Here is an 18,941-nt window from a genome sequence, read left to right as displayed (position 1 = left end):
AGTACAGCTTGAAGTTTGGGATTGTAATGCCTCCATTTTGATTTTTCTTAGACATGAGGGTTTTGGCTATTCGAGGTTTTTTGTTGTTCCATATTGTTTGGCATTTTTTGGAATAATTTGATTTAAGTTTGTACTGTATAGAGAAATGTGGCAAAATTAATGTCTTTAATTCACTATTTAAAGTACCGTTTAATTTTAAGTCTGCCATTTAATTTTAGTTTTGTTTTATTTTTACAGTTTAAAACAGAGTGGAAAATTCCCTGGAAATCCCTGGCCTCCCTATAAGAAAAGAACTCCACTCCACCCCAGCTATAAAGGTCTCATGAGACTTTTACACTGTAAAACTTTACACATTGTGTTGTTCACGCTGCTTTACAAGGTACAGTAGTAATTTGAATAGAAAGAGTCAGATTAGAATTTATTTCCAAAGGATAATATTTACATAAAAGTGCTATGTATAAAATGAACTGCATTCATACATTTCAAATGTATGAGAATATGTCTTAATCACATATAGGTGAGTTCTAAGTTGAAAGTAACAATAGTACAATATTATTTATGGGGAATTATTCTTATCTAATTTCATATAGAAATACTTATTGGTGGCTTAAATAGAACAAGAAGTGAACTGTTATAGATCTGTCGGAGGAATTGGAATGAACAAGAGACAAGACTATCACCAGAAGCCACTGAAATGAGAAAATCAAAATGGCATCCATGGTGCCAGTGACCCTTAGTTTAGCAATGTTCTGTTCACTTTTTCCCCTCTAGTTAGTTATGTAACACAGAGGAATTTGATTGGGTTTCTGTTGGGCAGTATTAAGAATTTATCTTTGTTAAATGTGTTAAAAACTCAAAATTTGAAGTTAACCCTTAATTTTGCCTATGGATAAGAGATGAAAGACAGAAGGACTATACTTAGGTAAATAAAATAGGTATAGATATTACTGTTATGCAGCTAGATACAAAGAAATTTGAATAATTAAGAGACATTAAGAAGGCAATAAATTTAATGCAAACTTCTAATTATCACATACAACTTTTAAACTTACTTACAAATACATTAAATTTAGATAAGTGAACATTTTAGTTTCTTAGTGTTTTCTGTGCAATGAAATACTGCTTTTAGAGTCTGTACTTCCATTCTTATCAACTCTACCCAATTTTTCATTTTACTTGTACCTGTTACTCCTGTTAAGATTTATTTATTTATAAATTTATTTAATACTTTATTTTAATGAGGTTACATTAGGCTACCCCCTTCCTCTGTCAGGCATCACTACCATAGTGTACCCATCATTAAATCAACCACAGTCCACTAACATGGTTCATTATACTTCCTTCCTTTCTTTTTTTTTTTTTTTAAAGTTTTCTCCTCTCTTGATGTTTCAGTTCTGTAGCCAGCTTTTAAGGGTTAGCTTTTAAGTTTCTTTTTCTGTTATGATGTAGACATGTACCTTGAAAAATATTGGTTGGTATATTTTAAATAAATTCAAGAGAATAATTTAATGAAATAATTGAAATAATTATATTAAAATCAGATTTTAAAAATGTTTTGAAGGTCTATGCTACTCACTGTTACCCACAAAATATGAATAGAAATATGTAATGAAAATAAATATTATACAGTCAGTGAATTGAAAGTTTTTATTCTTTGACCACAATAGACTATATCTTAGGCCCTTTTAGTCATCTGGGCAGTTTCTGTAAAGCTCAGCATAGCCTGTCCTCTTTTTTGCTATCTGCAGTCTCATATTCTGCAGATCCTCCTCCTCTTTTTTTCCTGTCATTTGTTCAAATTACTGTTTTATGATGAAGGCAACTTGATAGTTGCCAGAGCTTTTCTTCCGCGATATTTTAGGTATCACCTGGTTAGTAGTTTATTGCATCATATCAAATGACTTCTTTTAGATAACATCAAAAATCAAGTTTAAGATGTGTATAACTTGCATTGTGTAATCCAGTATGAGGTCAGATTATCAATGATTCCTCAGAAAAAACTTTCTTACTACCTTTCTTTCCTTTGTCATCTGTGTAAATCCAAAACTAGCATCCATTTTTTATAATCTCACAAAATCCATAGGCTTAGAATTTTTGAGGTAGATTTTAAGAACATTAATGTTCCTTAAACATTTATTACACTCCATTTATATGCCAGGTGCTAAGCTTAAATGTATTTGTATGAAGTAGCCTATGTAACAAATTTATCTGATACTCTTGTCATTAGCAGAATGTTAGCAAATTAGAATGTAAAATATACTTGTTGAATTATTTTATTAGTTACTAGTATATTTATATAATGGTTTTTAGTGTCTACTTAATGTGTTAACCTTTGGAAAATTAGTAAGTTAGATTTGCATTAAATACTATGTGTTTTTGAGAGGGAACCTGTTTTATTGGTTTAAGTGTCTTTTTAAGAAGATATAACTCTCAGCATATCTGACATGCTATAGAATATAATGTTATGTAATATAATAGTATATACTTTTGTATATGATTATCTTATATTCACCTAAAATATTAAAATGTTTTTGTGTATTTAAATGAAATGTATTTTGTGGAATGATAATTATGGGGTTTCTTTTCCCTTTTTAAAGATTTTAATGGATCATCAAAATCTGTCAGAACATGTACTCTGTATGGTTTTATATCTGATTGAATTAGGACTTGAAAACTCAGCTGAAGAGGAATCAGAGGAAGAGGTAAGTAGTTTCTTATATTTTTATAAGATTTTATTTTTATTGGATTTATGACATGGTTTAATAAAGGGAGTATATCATCCTGAAGTGTGTTGATGAATTCATACATGGAAAATCTTTTATTAAGAACTACTGGAAAAGGAACTTTTTAATCTTCAAAATGCATATTCTTTTAGAGATTTACTGGTGGGTTAAACTCCACTTACGGAAATAATGATTTTAAATTAGTAATTCATAATACATAGATATAAGAAAAGTGATTAATGCATTTTTTTAAGATTTATTTATTTATTCATATAGAGCTGGGGTACAGGCCAGAGATGTAGAGGGTGAGAGGATTCACCAGAGACAGAGAGGGGAGCAGAACAGGCAGATCAATGAAGTACACTGCTTGAGGGGAGCAGCGGGGCGGGTCAGGAGAGGTCTGCCATGCCATGTGGATCCGGGGCAGGCGGGGATTGAACTCTTGCGGAAGTGGCTTACGCTTCTTAGTGCTGTGCTTTAACCTGCTGCACCACCAGGGAGGGCCCAGGTTAATGCATTTTTTATATCATGCTACTGACATTGACTACTATAAATTGTTAAAGTAGGAGTTCAATCTAGTAATTCTAATAATTGGTTTAGGGATTTTTAATAGAATTTTAGCAAATTCTTTCTGTAAATATTTTGAGGTAATGGAGAAAATGTTGATATATTGGAAAATATTTAAAATACTTAAAATACTGTAATGTGTTTCAGGCCTTTAGAAATAACAATTCTATAAAAATATTGCAGTGTCAGGTTCTCCTCCTCTCCTCCCAAAAGACATTATTTAACAGCATGCAAACAGCAAAAAGTAAACAAGAACAAGAGGGTAGTACTTTGTAGTCTTAAATTGAATCAACATACATTTTTTTCATTGATATTTAAACACTACTGAAATTTCTTCTGTGCTAATTCAGTCCTTTGGTTGATTTCTCAGACATTCTTTCATTATTAATCCAAATTAGCAGTATTTGACATTTTTATTACTAATGAAAAGTGAAAATATATTGTTAACTATTTCCAGGTTGAAACTGTATTTTTCAGGAGAAATTTAGCTGAATTTCATTGGACTTACCCATATTACCATTGAAAAATTTATTTCTATATTTTGTGTTTGGTTTTATTAGCCCTTTATAAATTTGTGGATGAGACTGTAAGAGATTATGGAATATGACAGTAGATAATTATTTGGACTTCTAACATCTGTGTTGTATTTTTGGCCTGACTTGGCAATATTTGATGGTTATTGTGTTTATGTTTTAGACGTCAGTGTGTGGACCAGAGCGTTGTCATGACAGTTGGTTTCCTGGCAGTAACTTAGTATCAAACATGCGACACTTTATAAACTATGTTAGAGTAAGAGTACCAGAGACAGCTCCAGAAGTTAAGAGAGACTCACCTGCAAGTACAAGCTCTGATAGCTTGGGTTCTTCACAAGTAAGTATAAAGGAGAGAAAGAAAAAAGGAAAAGCTACAGTGTGTTCTCTTACATTGTTTAGATCATCATATAATATCCATAGAAAATGAACATGATTATAGGTAACTTTAAATTGCCACTTATTTCCTCTGATTTATTTAAGCAACCTCATCTTTCTTTCCCTCTGATATATCTATGCAACTTCTGCCTTACTAATCTTTTCCTTTAATCTGCCAGAGTTCACGACGGCCTAAAGTTCTTCAAAGAGAGGTAGACATAAAATGATATTTGCACTAACTAGTAATATGACTTTAACTGGAAATGGGAAAAACACTCTGAAGTATTTGTGTGTGTATGTGTTTAATATTGTTAAAAAGTGTTTAATGTATGTGCATGTTCTTTTTTATATAATGACTTGTTTAATTAAAAAATTGATATTAAAATAAATCATAGTTTTTAATAATGGCCTTTTCTTACTGGTGTTAGAAGTATTTTTGGAGCAGTTATAAATGGCATATTTGCATTTGTTTACATATGGCACTGTTACTAACATCTTAAAAAATGAATGACTCCTAAATGAACATAAATATAATCTTTAGTTACTGGTAGCATGTGCATTTATTTACATTCTTTTTGCTGTATGGCAGTTACTTAACTACAGTAAAATAAGTCTATAAAAATATTAAGTTCTATATTGTGCATTTCAATTCATTTTGAAATCATTTTATTGCATGTAGCTTAATTTTTAGAAAGCAGAAATGAAAAGTCTTGAAATGATAAAGTTAATTACCTCTCAGCACTACCATATAGATTTTTGTGTGTAGGACTGTTGAATCAGACATATCTTATAGTGGAGTCCATGTGTGGGAGCTTTCTTTGCCTTTGACTATATATTTTTGCTGTGAACACAATGAAGAATTTTGACTAAAATATTGGAATCTCTGTAAGAAGGCACCTTTTGCCTCTAATGCTGGTAGAGAGTAAAAGAGAGAAAAGCAGTTTGGTATTAAAAGATAGTGATACTATTATTTGTCTCATGAAAGCTCAATTAATATTCTCGAATAAAACAATGAAATTCATTAAACTGATGTGTCTTAATAAAAAGAAAATTTCTAAGATGCCTAATGAATCAACTAATGCAACAACTGTGTTTATAGAAAGAGTATTTAGAAGATAAATTATCAATAAAAATATCTGCTCAAATTACAAATTAGAGTAACTTTCAGCTATAAGACCCATCCAGGTGATTTTTCATCTTTATGTTTCATTTTAGTAGCTTAAAGCATTTATGTTAGCAATAATGTTCAAACATTTAAAGTTCATTAAAAATGAAATTTAACAGCTTAAATTTATTAACTTAGGAAAAAGTTAATATATAATTAGCTTAACTAGGAAATGTAGCTGTCTTCTAGAAGTTAGTAGGATAGTTTGTTTTTTTTTTTAAAGATTTATTTATTCATACAGAACTGGGGTACAGGCCAGAAATGCGGAGGGTGAGAGGATTCACCAGTGACAGAGTGGGGAGCAGAACAGGCAGATCGACGAAGTACACTGCTGAGGGGAGCAGCGGGCGGGCCAGGAGAGGTCTGCCACACCATGCGGTCTCCTCCGGGGCAGGCGGGATCGAACTCAATGCTGAAGTGGCTCCAGTCTCCCGGTGCTGTGCTCTAACCCGCTGCACCACCAGGGAGGGTCGGTAGGATAGTATTTTTAATGAATGTTGAATGGAACCATCTATCTTCCTTTACACTGATGAGTAAGTTTATGAATCCTTTTTAATATGACTGTGAATACTACTCATGCTTTGTCTCTTTTCCTTGGTAGTTAGAACTGAAGATTGCAAACATAGTGGTATTGTGGATAATCACCTTTTTCCTAATTGACACTAGGATTAAATATATTTGAGAAAGTGAGGTGAAAGGTTGTATTTACCAAAAGAGCAAATCTATTTAATAAATCTTCAGATGAAACGTTGAACATTCCATGTGAAAAATATAGTGCTAGTATTTTTTATATTGATGACTTCTCTTGATTTTTCTTTCTTTCCTTTTTTTAATGGTAGAATTCTGGTACAGCTCAAGTTTTCAGCTTAGTAGCAGAACGTAGAAAGAAGTTTCAGGAGATCATCAACCGCAGTAGCAGTGAAGCAAATCAGGTGGTTCGTCCTAAATCTTCAAGTAAATGGTCTGCTCCTGGTTCAGCTCCTCAATTAACGACAGCCATCTTGGAAATTAAAGAAAGCATCCTGTCTTTGCTAATTAAGCTTCACCATAAACTCTCAGGAAAACAGAACTCCTACTATCCGCCATGGCTTGATGACATAGAAATTTTAATCCAACCAGAAACTCCTAAGTATAGTCATGGAGATGGTATAACTGCAGTAGAAAGAATTTTACTAAAGGCTGCATTGCAAAGCAGAATGAATAAACGCATCATTGAAGAGATATGTAGAAAAGTAACCCCTCCCGTGCCACCTAAAAAAATCACTGCCGCAGAGAAGAAAACATTGGACAAAGAAGAGAGGTAATTTTTATTTGTGTTTAAATATATATGGTAGAGTTGATGGTATGATAATTCTCCAACCTTTTCATTTTCTTGCCCCTTGAAGCCAGACACTTGCTATTTGACACCTAATCAATACCATAACTGATTAGTTTGTAAGAGAAATGTAATAAAACATAAGTGCTTATGTATGTGGATTGCTTGGGTTATTTGGAAGGTGAGAAGACAAGAATTTCTGATCTCAATGTTAAATTACCTTTATAAAATTGTGGGCCTTTTTGGAAAAATTACTATTTCTGTTATCACTGGGAGGTTCTAATAATTTTGCTGTTTTCAAATAATTTTAATTAAAAGATACAAATATTACATAACAAAATAGTATTCAGATACAGAAACCACAATATCTAGTTTATTTCAATGCTGTAAATCAACTGATATTAAGTATATAGTTTTGATCTGTTTTTTTTAGGACCTCTATGTTTAATGAAGTATGTAATTTTTGAGACAATGCAGTATCCTGTTTGACATCAACTTCCTAGTTATTTAGTTAATTACTGATTAAATTCAGTATAGACTCATGGATTCCTAATGTGTTTTATGGATTATAATCTCACATGCTTCTAATCAATTTTAGTAAGCTCAAAATGTTCTAGATTTGTTTAGTGGGAATCCCTTCAGGTTAGTTCTGTATCCTTTTGATTTATTCCTATTATTCTTTGAGGATTTTTTTTTTTTTTTAATTTTTCTGGGACAAGACAATATTCAGATTTTTCTCCAAGAGGTCCAGGTTATTTCTAATAGAGAATGGTGTTTAAAATCCACAACCTATGTGCCCATTTTAATGAGGTTTTCTATTCTCATGCTCTCTTAGTGGACAGAGCTAAGAAAATGTGTGTGTGTGAGAGAGAGAGAGACAAAGACAGACACACACATAGCACACACAATTGGGGAAGAGAAGCGAGGGAGGAGAAGGGAAAAAAGAATGATATTAAAAATGTGTTTAATTTGATACTTCCAATTCTAATCCAACCCCATAGCAGCCACCCTTGTTTCTTTCTTTCCATATTTGTAGTTCTCTACTCCCATATTCTCAATATATATTACTTTTTTGAGTAATAGTCCAAAGTTGGATCTTGACATACTATACTAAGCCACTCTTGTTACAACCTGTGTTCAGAAAGGGAAGAGAAGGGAGTTGTGAATTTAACTTTTTTAAAGTGGCCAATGTCATTGAGAATTAAGTCTGATGAATAAGATGAGAGATCGATAAATTGAAAGTTGAAAAATAAGAATTGAAATTGAAAAATAAAAATTGTGGTATAAAATAGTGAAGCAAGTTTTATTAAGTGGAGCCTAAATTATCTTTAAAGTAAAAGTTAGCCTTGAACTTTTTCTTCCTATTCTCTGATACTCCTGTAAATTATTTTAACCTTCCCTTTTTGGGGGAGTTGTTTTTTATTTATTTATTTTTTTCTGGTGAAAAAATGGTATGGTCATTGATCTTGTCTCTCACCTCTTTTGGTTCTTCTCTGGATTGTATGTATAATTAAAACATCAGGCCCTCCCTGGTGGCGCAGTGGGTTAAAGCACAGCACTGAGAATCTGAAGCCACTTCCGCATGAGTTCGATTCCCGCCTGCCGCCTGCCCCGGAGGAGACCACATGGCGAGCCAGACCTCTCCTGGCCCGCCCGCTGCTCCCCTCAGCAGTGTACTTCGTCAATCTGCCTGTTCTGCTCCCCACTCTGTCTCTGGTGAAGCCTCTCACCATCCCTGAGCCTCTGGCCTGTACCCCAGTTCTGTATGAATAAATAAATAAATCTTAAAAAACAAAACAAACAAAAAAAAAACATCACCAGGCAAATCAGCAAAGGAAAAAAAAATTAATAATGTGCATGGGAAGCTACAGTGATTATGCAGCTTCTATCTCCATGGCTAGGGAGAAAAGGTATAAATTCATTGTTGAGGAGCCTGAGGTTCTTAGGAAAGGGGAGAAAGAATAAAGGAGGTGAAAACTTCCATCATTTACTCTGAGAGTGAAGATGAGATTCTCAGAGAGGACGTATTTAGAGATAAACCACCTGAACAGTAACCCCAAATTACATTGTACTACTTTATTAAAAAGGGGAGCAGATTAGGTTAACGCCATAATTTTATCAGGTAAATTATGGATATCTTTTCTCATTCAGTCAGTTGTCTTTTAATATTTTGATGGTTTCCTTCATTGTGTGTGTGTGTTTTTTTTTTTTTTAAAGATTTATTTATTTATTCATACAGAACTGGGGTACAGGCCAGAGATGCGGAGGGTGAGAGGATTCACCAGAAACAGTGGGGAACAGAACAGGCAGCTGGACTGAAACACGCTGCTGAGGGAGGCAGTGGGTGAGACAGGAGAGGTCTGCTATACCATGAGGATCACCTCTCTGGCTGGGGATGGAACTTATGCTGCAGTGGCTATGGATAGTTTTCATCATACTGTCCTTTGACCTATTGTGCCACAAGGGAGAGCCCTTTAATTTTTTTTTTAAAGATTTATTTATTTGTGCATACAGAACTGGGGTACAGGCCAGAGGCTCAGGGGTGGCGAGAGGCTTCACCAGAGACAGAGTGGGGAACAGAACAGGCAGATCGACGAAGTACACTGCTGAGGGGAGCAGTGGGCAGGTCAGGAGAGGTCTGCCACGCCATGTGGTCACCTCCGGGGCAGGCAGGAATCGAACTCATGCGGAAGCAGCTTTAGATTCTCAGTGCTGTGCTTTAACCCTCTGCGCCACCAGGGAGGGCCTAATTCAAATTTTTAAATCCATTTCATGTACTTTTTTGTGTATGGTAATTGAAGGACAATCAAATCTTACTGGACATTTAATTCATAAACAGAGAACAGATTGTTCTCAGCTTTGTGCTGCAGCTTTTCATACATTGTATACTTCCCAAAGTAAACAAGTTTTAGGCATGTGTGATACTTACCACTTTTTTTCTTTTAACATAGGAGACAAAAGGCTAGAGAGAGACAGCAGAAATTGCTTGCAGAGTTTGCCTCACGACAGAAAAGCTTCATGGAAACTGCAATGGATGTTGGTAAGTCAAAATTTATTAGTTTAGAACTCCCATAATTTCAGTCACTACCTTAAGGATAAGTAATTCAGTCTTTGCATATAAGTCTAAGGTCTACAATGAGTTTTTGTAAATGTATTATATCGTGAACACCATCTCTATCATGATATAGACCATTTCCATGCTCCCAAAAGCTAACTTACCTCATTTTTTGGGATACTAATTGGGCAAATGATCTTGAGTTCCATCACATCCCTAGTAAAATCAAAGAACCGAACATGCTAAAATTAAATTATTGAAGCATAAACATTATATTGTATAAAATGATGCAATGTAAACATGAAAACCCAGTAATTATTTCTGTTGAAGAATGTTGAAGGGTATATAAATAGTGTAAATTTAGAAACTTACTCTCTGATCTGATATTTTGGAAGGATTTTCACAATATGTTAAATGTATAAAAAATAAAAAGATACCCACATAATACTAATACTCTGAGAAAAATACTGTAAAGTGAATGAATAGATAATGCATACACTACGAAAAAATATTTGAAAATACATAGCTAAAGATTTCAACAATAAGAAAACATAATTAAAAATGAACAAAAGGGAAGCCCTCTTTGGTAGTGTCACAGGTTAGGATGCAGCACTGCAAGCTGGTTACAGCCTCTTCAGTGTGAGTTCAGCCCTGGCCCCGGAGGTGACCCACATGGCATGGTAGACCTCTCCTGACCTGCCTGCTGCTCCCCTCAGCAGTGTACTTTGTCGATCTGCCTGTTCTGCTCCCCACTCTGTCTCTGGTGAAGCCTCTCACCACCCTGCACCTCTGGTATGTACCCCAGTTTTCTTTATGTATAAATAAATATTTTTTAAAAAATGAACAAAAGATCTGCACCAGTACCTTATTAAGGAAGGTACAGAAATAACAGATTTGTTTATGAAAGGGTGCTCAACCTATTTGCTATTAGGGAAATGCAGATTTAAACAACAGTGATACAACTATGCAGTCAATATCCAAAATCTGAAATGGCTAAAATCTAAAACTCTGAGACTACCACTTGTTTATGAAGAGCAAAAGAAATTCCTGCCACTTATAACTAGTAGAAATGCAAAATGTCATAACTACGTTGAAATGGGAGTTTGGCATTTTTCTAAAAATGCCAAATACTTCTAGGTGTTTGCCTAAGAATGTAAAACTTTATATCTACACAGTATCCACACATGTATATTATAGTGGCTGTATTCACAATTATTCAAAACTGGAAGTAGCCAAGTGCCCTTTAGTAGATAAATGGATACACAAATCGTGGTACATAAATATAGCAGAATACTCTCCAACCATAAACTGGGGTCAACTAACAAGATGTATAAGGTATGAATGAATCTTACATGTAAATTAATACTGTAAAATTTGATACATAATACTTTAGGTTTTGTAAAATCCATAAAAACTCCAGAAAGAGTGAATCTTTTTATTTATTTATTTAAATTTACTTTTCTTTCTTTTTTTTTTTAAAGATTTATTTATTTGTGCATACAGAACTGGGGTACAAGCCAGAGGCTCAGGGGCGGCGAGAGGCTTCACCAGACAAAGTGGGGAGCAGAACAGGCAGATCGACAAAGTACACTGCTGAGGGGAGCAGCGGGTGGGTCAGAAGAGGTCTCCCGCGCCATGTGGTCACCTCTGGGGCAGGCGGGGATCGAACTCATACGGAAGCGGCTTTAGATTCTCAGTGCTGTGCTTTAACCCTCTGTGCCACCAGGGAGGGCCAAAGAGAGAATCTTAATGTACACAAGTTTAAAAATTATTTAGACGATTATGTTTCCATTATGGAACTCAGAATGTGACAGAATAATCTAATAGTATCTCATGTATAAAAACAACCTCAATGAATGAATTAGGAAATAATGTGATAAATAATTTTGGAAATTCATGAAGTCTTTAAGACTAAAGGCAAAAGGAGATATACGTAAGCACTGTAGTTTAGTTGAAAAGAGTGCTTTTTTCATGGCAGTATGGTTTTATGAATTCTGAAACCACTGTATATGTGTACTGAGATTAATCATTTAAGGGTAAAAGGAATGATTTTGTGATAATGGATTTGAATTGGAGATAGCAGCAAAATGTCATGTTTAAATCAATACGGACACATTATTTACATATATATATACTTATAGATATATGTATACACAGGAATTAGTATGCAGAGAGAGTTCCTTCCTGTATCAGCCAAGAAAGCATAGAAGTAATGAGTTGAAACATGCAGACCCAGTTGTTCACATGCAGTATTCCATAAATACCCATAATGTTCTCTCTCACTGTGTCTCTCCCCAGAATAACCAGTAGCCTTATTCCTAATCCTTTACAAGGGTTTTACCTATTTTTGTTTTTTATATAACCATTTACATGAAATACTCTTTTTAAAAAAGATTTATTTATGATATAGAACTGGGGTACAGGCCAGAGGTGCAGGGCGGTGAGAGGATTCACCAGAGACAGAGTGGGGAACAGAACAGGCAGACTGACAAAGTATACTGCTGAGAGGAGCAGCAGCTGAGACAGGAGAGGTCCTGCACCATGTGGGTCACTTTTCTGGCTGGGATTGAAGTTATACTGAAGCAGCTGTGGCTCGCTTGTAGTTCTGTGCTTTAACCCTCTGAGTCATGAGGGAGAGCCCCGTGAAATACTCTTGTTCAAGACTTCTTTGAGAATAGGGTGCTGTTAATTAATATTTTTCATATCTTCATGGCTGAGAAGTAGTAATTACATTTAAGCTCAAACATTTTATTGGTTGCAGATACTTTAAAAATCTTGAATAAAATTTTGAAATTGGGTACTGGAGTAAAAATATCAGTTATAAATTACTGGTAACATATCTTGATTCATTCTGTAATTATGGAAGCTGTGATTTCCTTGTTCTTCTAAGAAATAAACTTATACCCAAAACTAATAATTTTACGTTAACTTTGCCTCAATAAAAAGAAGCCATGATCTTTTTAGCAGAAAAGCAGATTCTTATCTATAATTATTAATAATCCAGAATTCAAATAAAAATACACTGCATGAAAAAGAGGCTCAGTTTTATTTTCATGCCATTAGCACTGTATCATCATAGACATTTATCAAACCTTTTAAATTCATTAATTTAGACATTAATTCGCCTTTTAAAAGCAGTGCATTTTGATATGAGGATTTCCTTGAAGTTTTCAAGTTGTTGCATCACAACATTAAAAAAAAAGCACAACTGTCTTTGTGAGATAGAGTTAATGAAGTGCTAGTTTTTTGGCATTTACTATGAATTATTTCTTGATACATTAAGTCAGGTGTTTCTGTATTTTCCTTTGAACTTGAGAGTTGTCAGTTACATCACCTCAATTTCTGCCCTGAAGTTTTTTCCTTAAACAAAAGTCAAACGGGGCCCTCCCTGGTGGCGCAGCGGGTTAAAGCACAGCACTGAGAAGCTTAAGCCAGTTCCGCATGAGTTCGATTCCCGCCTGCCCCGGAGGTGACCACATGGCGTGGCAGACCTCTCCTGACCCGCCTGCTGCTCCCTTCAGCAGTGTACTTCGTAGATCTGCCTGTTCTGCTCTCCACTCTGTCTCTGGTGAAGCCTCTCGCCACCCCTGAGCCTCTGGCCTGTACCCCAGTTCTGTATGCACAAATAAATAAATTAAAAAGAAAAAAAAGTCAAACCTGTTACTTTCCTCCTTTTGAACTCTTTTCATTTTAATCTATTAATCTTATTTTTAGATTTTTTAGATATTGAGCTTTTGTTTTCAGTTTTATTCATTGTATTATTGTTTTTTCCCCTCCAATTTCTTTATTGGCTTCTTTTATTTCCATTAATACTGGGTACTATCCAAAGTTATGTTTCAAATTCTTAACCCTATTCAGTTATTCTTAGTAAATATTCATATATATCTATATGAATTTTCCCCCAATGATATCTAAAGTGGGCGTTTTCTCTTTTTGTTGTGTATTCTCACATATTTGTTCAGATGTGCCTTCTCAACATTTTATTTACTTGTTTATTTTTAAAAAGATTTATTTATTTATGCATGAAGAATTGGGGTACAGGCCAGAGGTGCAGGGATGGTGAGAGGGGTGGTGAGAAGATTCACAAGAGACAAAGTAGGGAGCAGAACAGGCTACTAATGACACAGCTGAGGGAGCAGTGAGCGGGTTAGGAGAGGTCTGCCATGTCATGTGGTTCACCTCCAGGGTGTGGGATCGAACTCACACTGAAGCTGCAGTGGCTGGCTTGCAGAACTGCCCTTTAACCTGCTGTGCCACCAGGGAGGGCCCACCTCCTCCACATATTAATCATGTCAGAATTTACTGGGAAATAAATCAGATATTCAGATTCAAGGGATCCAGAGAGTTTCAAACAAAATAACTACACCAGTACACACCACGGCACATTATAATTAAACTGTTGAAAGACAATTACAAAGAACATTAAAAACATCAAAAGAAAGAAGAGTAACCTATAAGGGAACACCTGTTAGGCCATCCACGAACTTTTCAGTGAAAACTGTCCAGTCAAGGACAGAATGGCAGGAGACATTTAAAATATTAAAGGACAAGACTTTTCAATCTAGAATACTTTATCTTTCAAGATTATCACTCAAAGCAGAAAGAAGGGAAGAAACTTCTTTGAAAAGCATAAATTAAAAAAGTAGATCAGACCTCCCTGGTGGCGCAGTGGTTGAAAGCACTGCACTAAGAAGCTGAAACCACTTCCGAATGAGTTCGATTCCCACCTGCTCCGGAGGTGACCACATGGCGTGGCAGACCTCTCCTGACCCGCCCGCTGCTCCCCTCAGTAGTGTACTTCGTCGATCTGCCTGTTCTGCTCCCCGCTCTGTCTCTGGTGAAGTCTTTCGCCACCCCTGAGTCTCTGGCCTGTACCCCAGGTCTGTATGCACAAATAAATAAATCTTTAAAAAAAAAAAAAAGATCAACACTGAGCTGAACATAGAAAGGCATGTTGTAGCATTATAAAGGGGGCATTATAAACTAATAACAAAATCAAATACAGAGATAACTGAGACCTACATTATACAACATGGACAGAATAAATTCAGAAACAGTAGCCTTAGGTAAGGAGCTAGGTCAAATAGACTGAACAGATGTCTACAGAACACCCCACCTCAGAATCACTGCATACCCATTTTTTTTTTTCAGTTGCATGGGAACATTTAAAAAATACATATGTTGGGACACAAGTCAGTTGTGAGTAAATTTACTACATGGAATTTTTTCTAGCCATAAAACTAGAAATACATGGAAACTAAATTCCATGGTGCTTATGAATAGGTGTTTGACTAAATTGGAGATCAATGTAAAACTAAAAATTACCTCAATATGAAGTACAAGCTATCAGAATGTATAGGATGTACCAAATTCAGTTTTAAGAAGGGAGATAATTACAATACAGACTCATTTAAGGAATAAGAAAATCCCAATAAATAAAATATAACAACTAACACAACTTAAAAAAGAGAACCAGACAAGATCTAGTATTTAGTAGAAGGAAATAGATAATCAAAATAAGAGTGGGAATAAATGAAACAGAAATTAAAAAGGTCATACTAAAGATTAATGAAAATGAAACTTTATTTTTTGAGAAATAAAATCAGTAAACCTTTAGCTAAATAAACAAGGAAAAGAAAGGAAACATTAATAAACTGAAATGAAAGAGGAGAAATTGCCACAGATGGTAGGGTTATAAGAGATTGCAAACGAAAAACTGTGTGTCAATAAATTCATTAGCCTTGAGAAAATGAATAGTTTTCTAGAACAATAAAGTTTATGGGCACTAAGAATTGAATAAACTAATCAGTCATGGCATTAGAAATAGTAAAAGAGAAAAAGAAAAATCTCTCCCAAAACCAAAGCTCAAGTCCAGGCTGTTTTGTCAGTGAATTCTAACATAACCTTTAAATAGAATGTATGCTGTCTTGCTCAAAATGTTTCTTAAAATTCACAAAGATGGACTGTTTCCTAGTAGTACATTTTATGATGCCAACATTACCCTAATACAGAAACAAGAAAAAGATAACTTGGGAAAAAAAAAAAAAAAAAACCTATAGCCCAATATACCTGATGAATATTGATTGGCAAACCTTCAACAAAATACTAGGAAATGAATTCAGCAATGCCTTATAAGAATTATCAAGTGGTATTTGTCCCAAGGATGAAAGACTGCTTTGCTATTCATAAGTCAGTCAATGCAATACATCAACAAAAGAATAGAAAAGAGGAGCCTCCCTGTTGCTGCAAGGAGTTAAAGCTCAGTACCAGGAAGCTATCCACAGCCACTGCAGCTTAAGTTTGATCTCTGAAGGCCACGGAGCTACCCACATGGTGCAACAGGCCTCTCTTGTCTAACCTGCTGCTCCCCTGAGCAGTGCATTTCAGTTCATCTACCTATTTTGCACCCCACTCTTTCTCTGGTGAGTCATCTCACCGCCCCCCACACCTCAGGCCTGTACCCCAGTTCTTTAAAGCATAAATAAATAAATACTGAAAAGAGAAGAAGGAAGCATATAATACAGCTGATACAGAGAAAGCATTTAATAAAATTCAGCACACTTTTATGTAGAAACTCTAAACAAATTGGAATTAGGAGGTCCCTTTCTCAACCCAACAAAGACCACATATCACAAACCTAGAGCAAATATTATATACTTAATGGTGAGAAACTGAAAACTTTCCCTTTAAAGTCAGATCTGAGATAAGGATGCTCAGTGTTATCACTTCTGTAGTGGTTTTATCTTTTTTTTTTTATTAAAAGATTTATTTATTTATGTATACAAAAACTGGGGTACTGGCTAGAGGTGGGGGAGGGGTGAAAAGATTCACCAGGTACAGAATGGGGAGCAGAACAGGCAGATTGACTGAAATACACTGCTGAGGGGAGCAGCGGGTGAGGTAGGAGAGGTCTGCTGCTCCACATGTGTCACCTCCCTGGCTGGGGATAGAACACCTGCTGTGGTAGATGCAGAGAGCTCCATAGTACTTCGCTTTTACCCATTGTGCCATCAGGTAGGACCCTGTAGTGGTTTTATGTAGAGCAGTTAAGAACAGGAAATAAAAGGAATCCAGGTTGGAAAAGATGAGGAACTAGCATCATTTGCAGACAGTATAATTCTATATATAAATAATTACAAAGATTCTGGCAAAAAAAAAAAAGTAATAAATGAGTCCAGAAGAGTGGCAGGTTGCTAAATCTACAAAAATCTATTGCATTTTTATATTTATATATAAAACATAAGAAAAATAAATTAAGAAAATAATTTCATTCACAGTGAGTTTAAAAGAATTAAATATCCACAGATTAACTTCTAACCAAAGATGTTAGAATTGAATGTTGAAGGATATAGATCATGACACAAGGTGATGGACAGACATTCCATACACATGGATGGGGCAGATCAGTCATCTTTTTTTTTTTTTTTTTTAAGATTTATTTACTTACTAATACAGAACTGGTGTACAGGCGAGAGATGCAGAGGGTGAGAGGATTCACCAGAGACAGAGTGGGGAGCAGAACAGGCAGATCAACAAAGCACACTGCTGAGGGGACCAGGGGATGGGTCAGGAGAGGTCTGCCACACCATGTGGATCTCCTCCAGGGCAGGCAGGGATCAAACTCATGCGGAAGTGGCTTAAGCTTCTTAGTTCAGTGCTTTAACCTGCTACGACACCAGGGAGGGCCAGATCAGTAATCTTGATAGTGACTATTCTACCATAAGCAATATATAAATTTAGTGCAACTCATTAAAATACCAGCAGTTTTCTTTATGAAATTAATGCAAAATACTGAAATTTATATGGAGCCATAAAATGTCTTGAATAGCAAGAACAATCTTGCAAAAAAGGAAAGAAATAATGGTGGGATAAAAAAGACATACTACATGATAAAAAATATGCTAAAAATAAAAAGTGAAAACCTTGGGACATCAGTATAAGGGGGGGCAAGTAAATGCATAAAACTTTTTTTTAAAAAGATTTATTTATTTGTGCATACAGAACTGGGGTACAGGCCAGAGGTACAGGGGCGATGAGAGGCTTCACGAGAGACAGAGTGGGGAGCAAACCAGGCCACTAACGAAGTACAGTGCTGAGGAGAGCAGTGGGTGGGTCAGAAGAGGTCTGCCACGCCATGTGGATCACCTCTGGGGCGGGGATCGAACTCATGCTGAAGTGGCTTTAGCTTCTTAGTGCTGTGCTTTAACCTGCTGTGCCACCAGGAAGGGCTGCATAAAACTCTTTTTTATGCAGTTGAAGTGATTAGCTTAAAGGAGATGGCTTTAACCATAAATGTATTGTGAAAACTTAAGGAAAAAAGTGTAATAGGGAATTTTTTTCTTGAGGGAGAACATGTACCCTGTGCACCTCCCATTGCAATGCTGTATAATGACTTTCTTTCTTGATTAAGGAAAAAAGAATTTTTTAAATAATTTTAAAAATATTTATATTTTTAATTAATTTATAATTGCTATTCCCAGTATGGGTTGCCTAAGAAAGAAAAAATAAATTGTCAGCAGGCCAATGGTCTGTAATGTAGGGCCATGGGTATTTTGGGGGTGGACATGGTGTGATGACATAGATATGAATAGGTACAAACCTCTTCTCCTAAGTCATGCACAGTATTGTAAACCAATGTTACTGCAGTTAAAACAGGGGGAAAAAAACTTGTCATAAGTCACCTCTTTTTCCCTGGTCTTCCCAGTTACCTCTACTCATTTTTTTGCCATTGTGGATAGCATCGCTATTCTTCATGAATGTGTCTTTATCTGAAAATCATTATTGATTTAGTAATTTATTTCTTGCTGGTAATGACATATAGTGAGCAAGATTAGTTATTTTCGAAGTAGTTGTGCTTTATTTATATAATTACTTACAAATGATTTCCCTAATAAAATAAATATATACTGGTATTAATTGCAGCAGTCACTAGAATTCATCATAAAAGAGAAATAAATTGTCCTTTTTTAATCTTTTAGAAAGACTGCCATTTCTTTTCAATGGCTACTCTGTCATTGTTGCCCATTGAGATATCTCAAAGAAAGAGTCATCTTCTCATTTCCTTAAATTATAATATTATATAGTTTTATTTTTGATGAAAAATCTTTGCCCTATGTGATTTTTGTTGTCAGTTTTACATGTGGATAATACAACATATTCAGAAGTCTGTTTAACCATATAATACTTAAAATCTTTCATAATAGCTATT

At 35.1% G+C, this 18,941-nt stretch overlaps 1 protein-coding gene across 2 annotated transcripts in view; it reads left to right on the top strand.

Annotated features, from left to right (window-relative positions):
* UBR3 (ubiquitin protein ligase E3 component n-recognin 3 (putative)) overlaps positions 1 to 18,941 on the top strand; it is a 147,640-nt gene that overhangs the window by 76,530 nt on the left and 52,169 nt on the right. For both annotated transcript variants that reach the window (XM_012727393.1, XM_012727390.1), the window contains exons 20-24: positions 238 to 379; positions 2,598 to 2,702; positions 3,987 to 4,160; positions 6,203 to 6,663; positions 9,630 to 9,718. In XM_012727393.1, coding sequence (XP_012582847.1) covers positions 238 to 379; positions 2,598 to 2,702; positions 3,987 to 4,160; positions 6,203 to 6,663; positions 9,630 to 9,718 — 971 coding nt within the window. The remainder of the gene's footprint in view (positions 1 to 237; positions 380 to 2,597; positions 2,703 to 3,986; positions 4,161 to 6,202; positions 6,664 to 9,629; positions 9,719 to 18,941) is intronic.

This window comes from Condylura cristata, unplaced genomic scaffold, assembly GCF_000260355.1.
Source record: "Condylura cristata isolate star-nosed mole 26May11 unplaced genomic scaffold, ConCri1.0 scaffold00002, whole genome shotgun sequence".
Lineage (NCBI taxonomy): Eukaryota > Metazoa > Chordata > Mammalia > Eulipotyphla > Talpidae > Condylura > Condylura cristata.
Note: the sequence above shows the minus strand (reverse complement) of the source record. Positions and strands in the feature narration are given on the sequence as shown.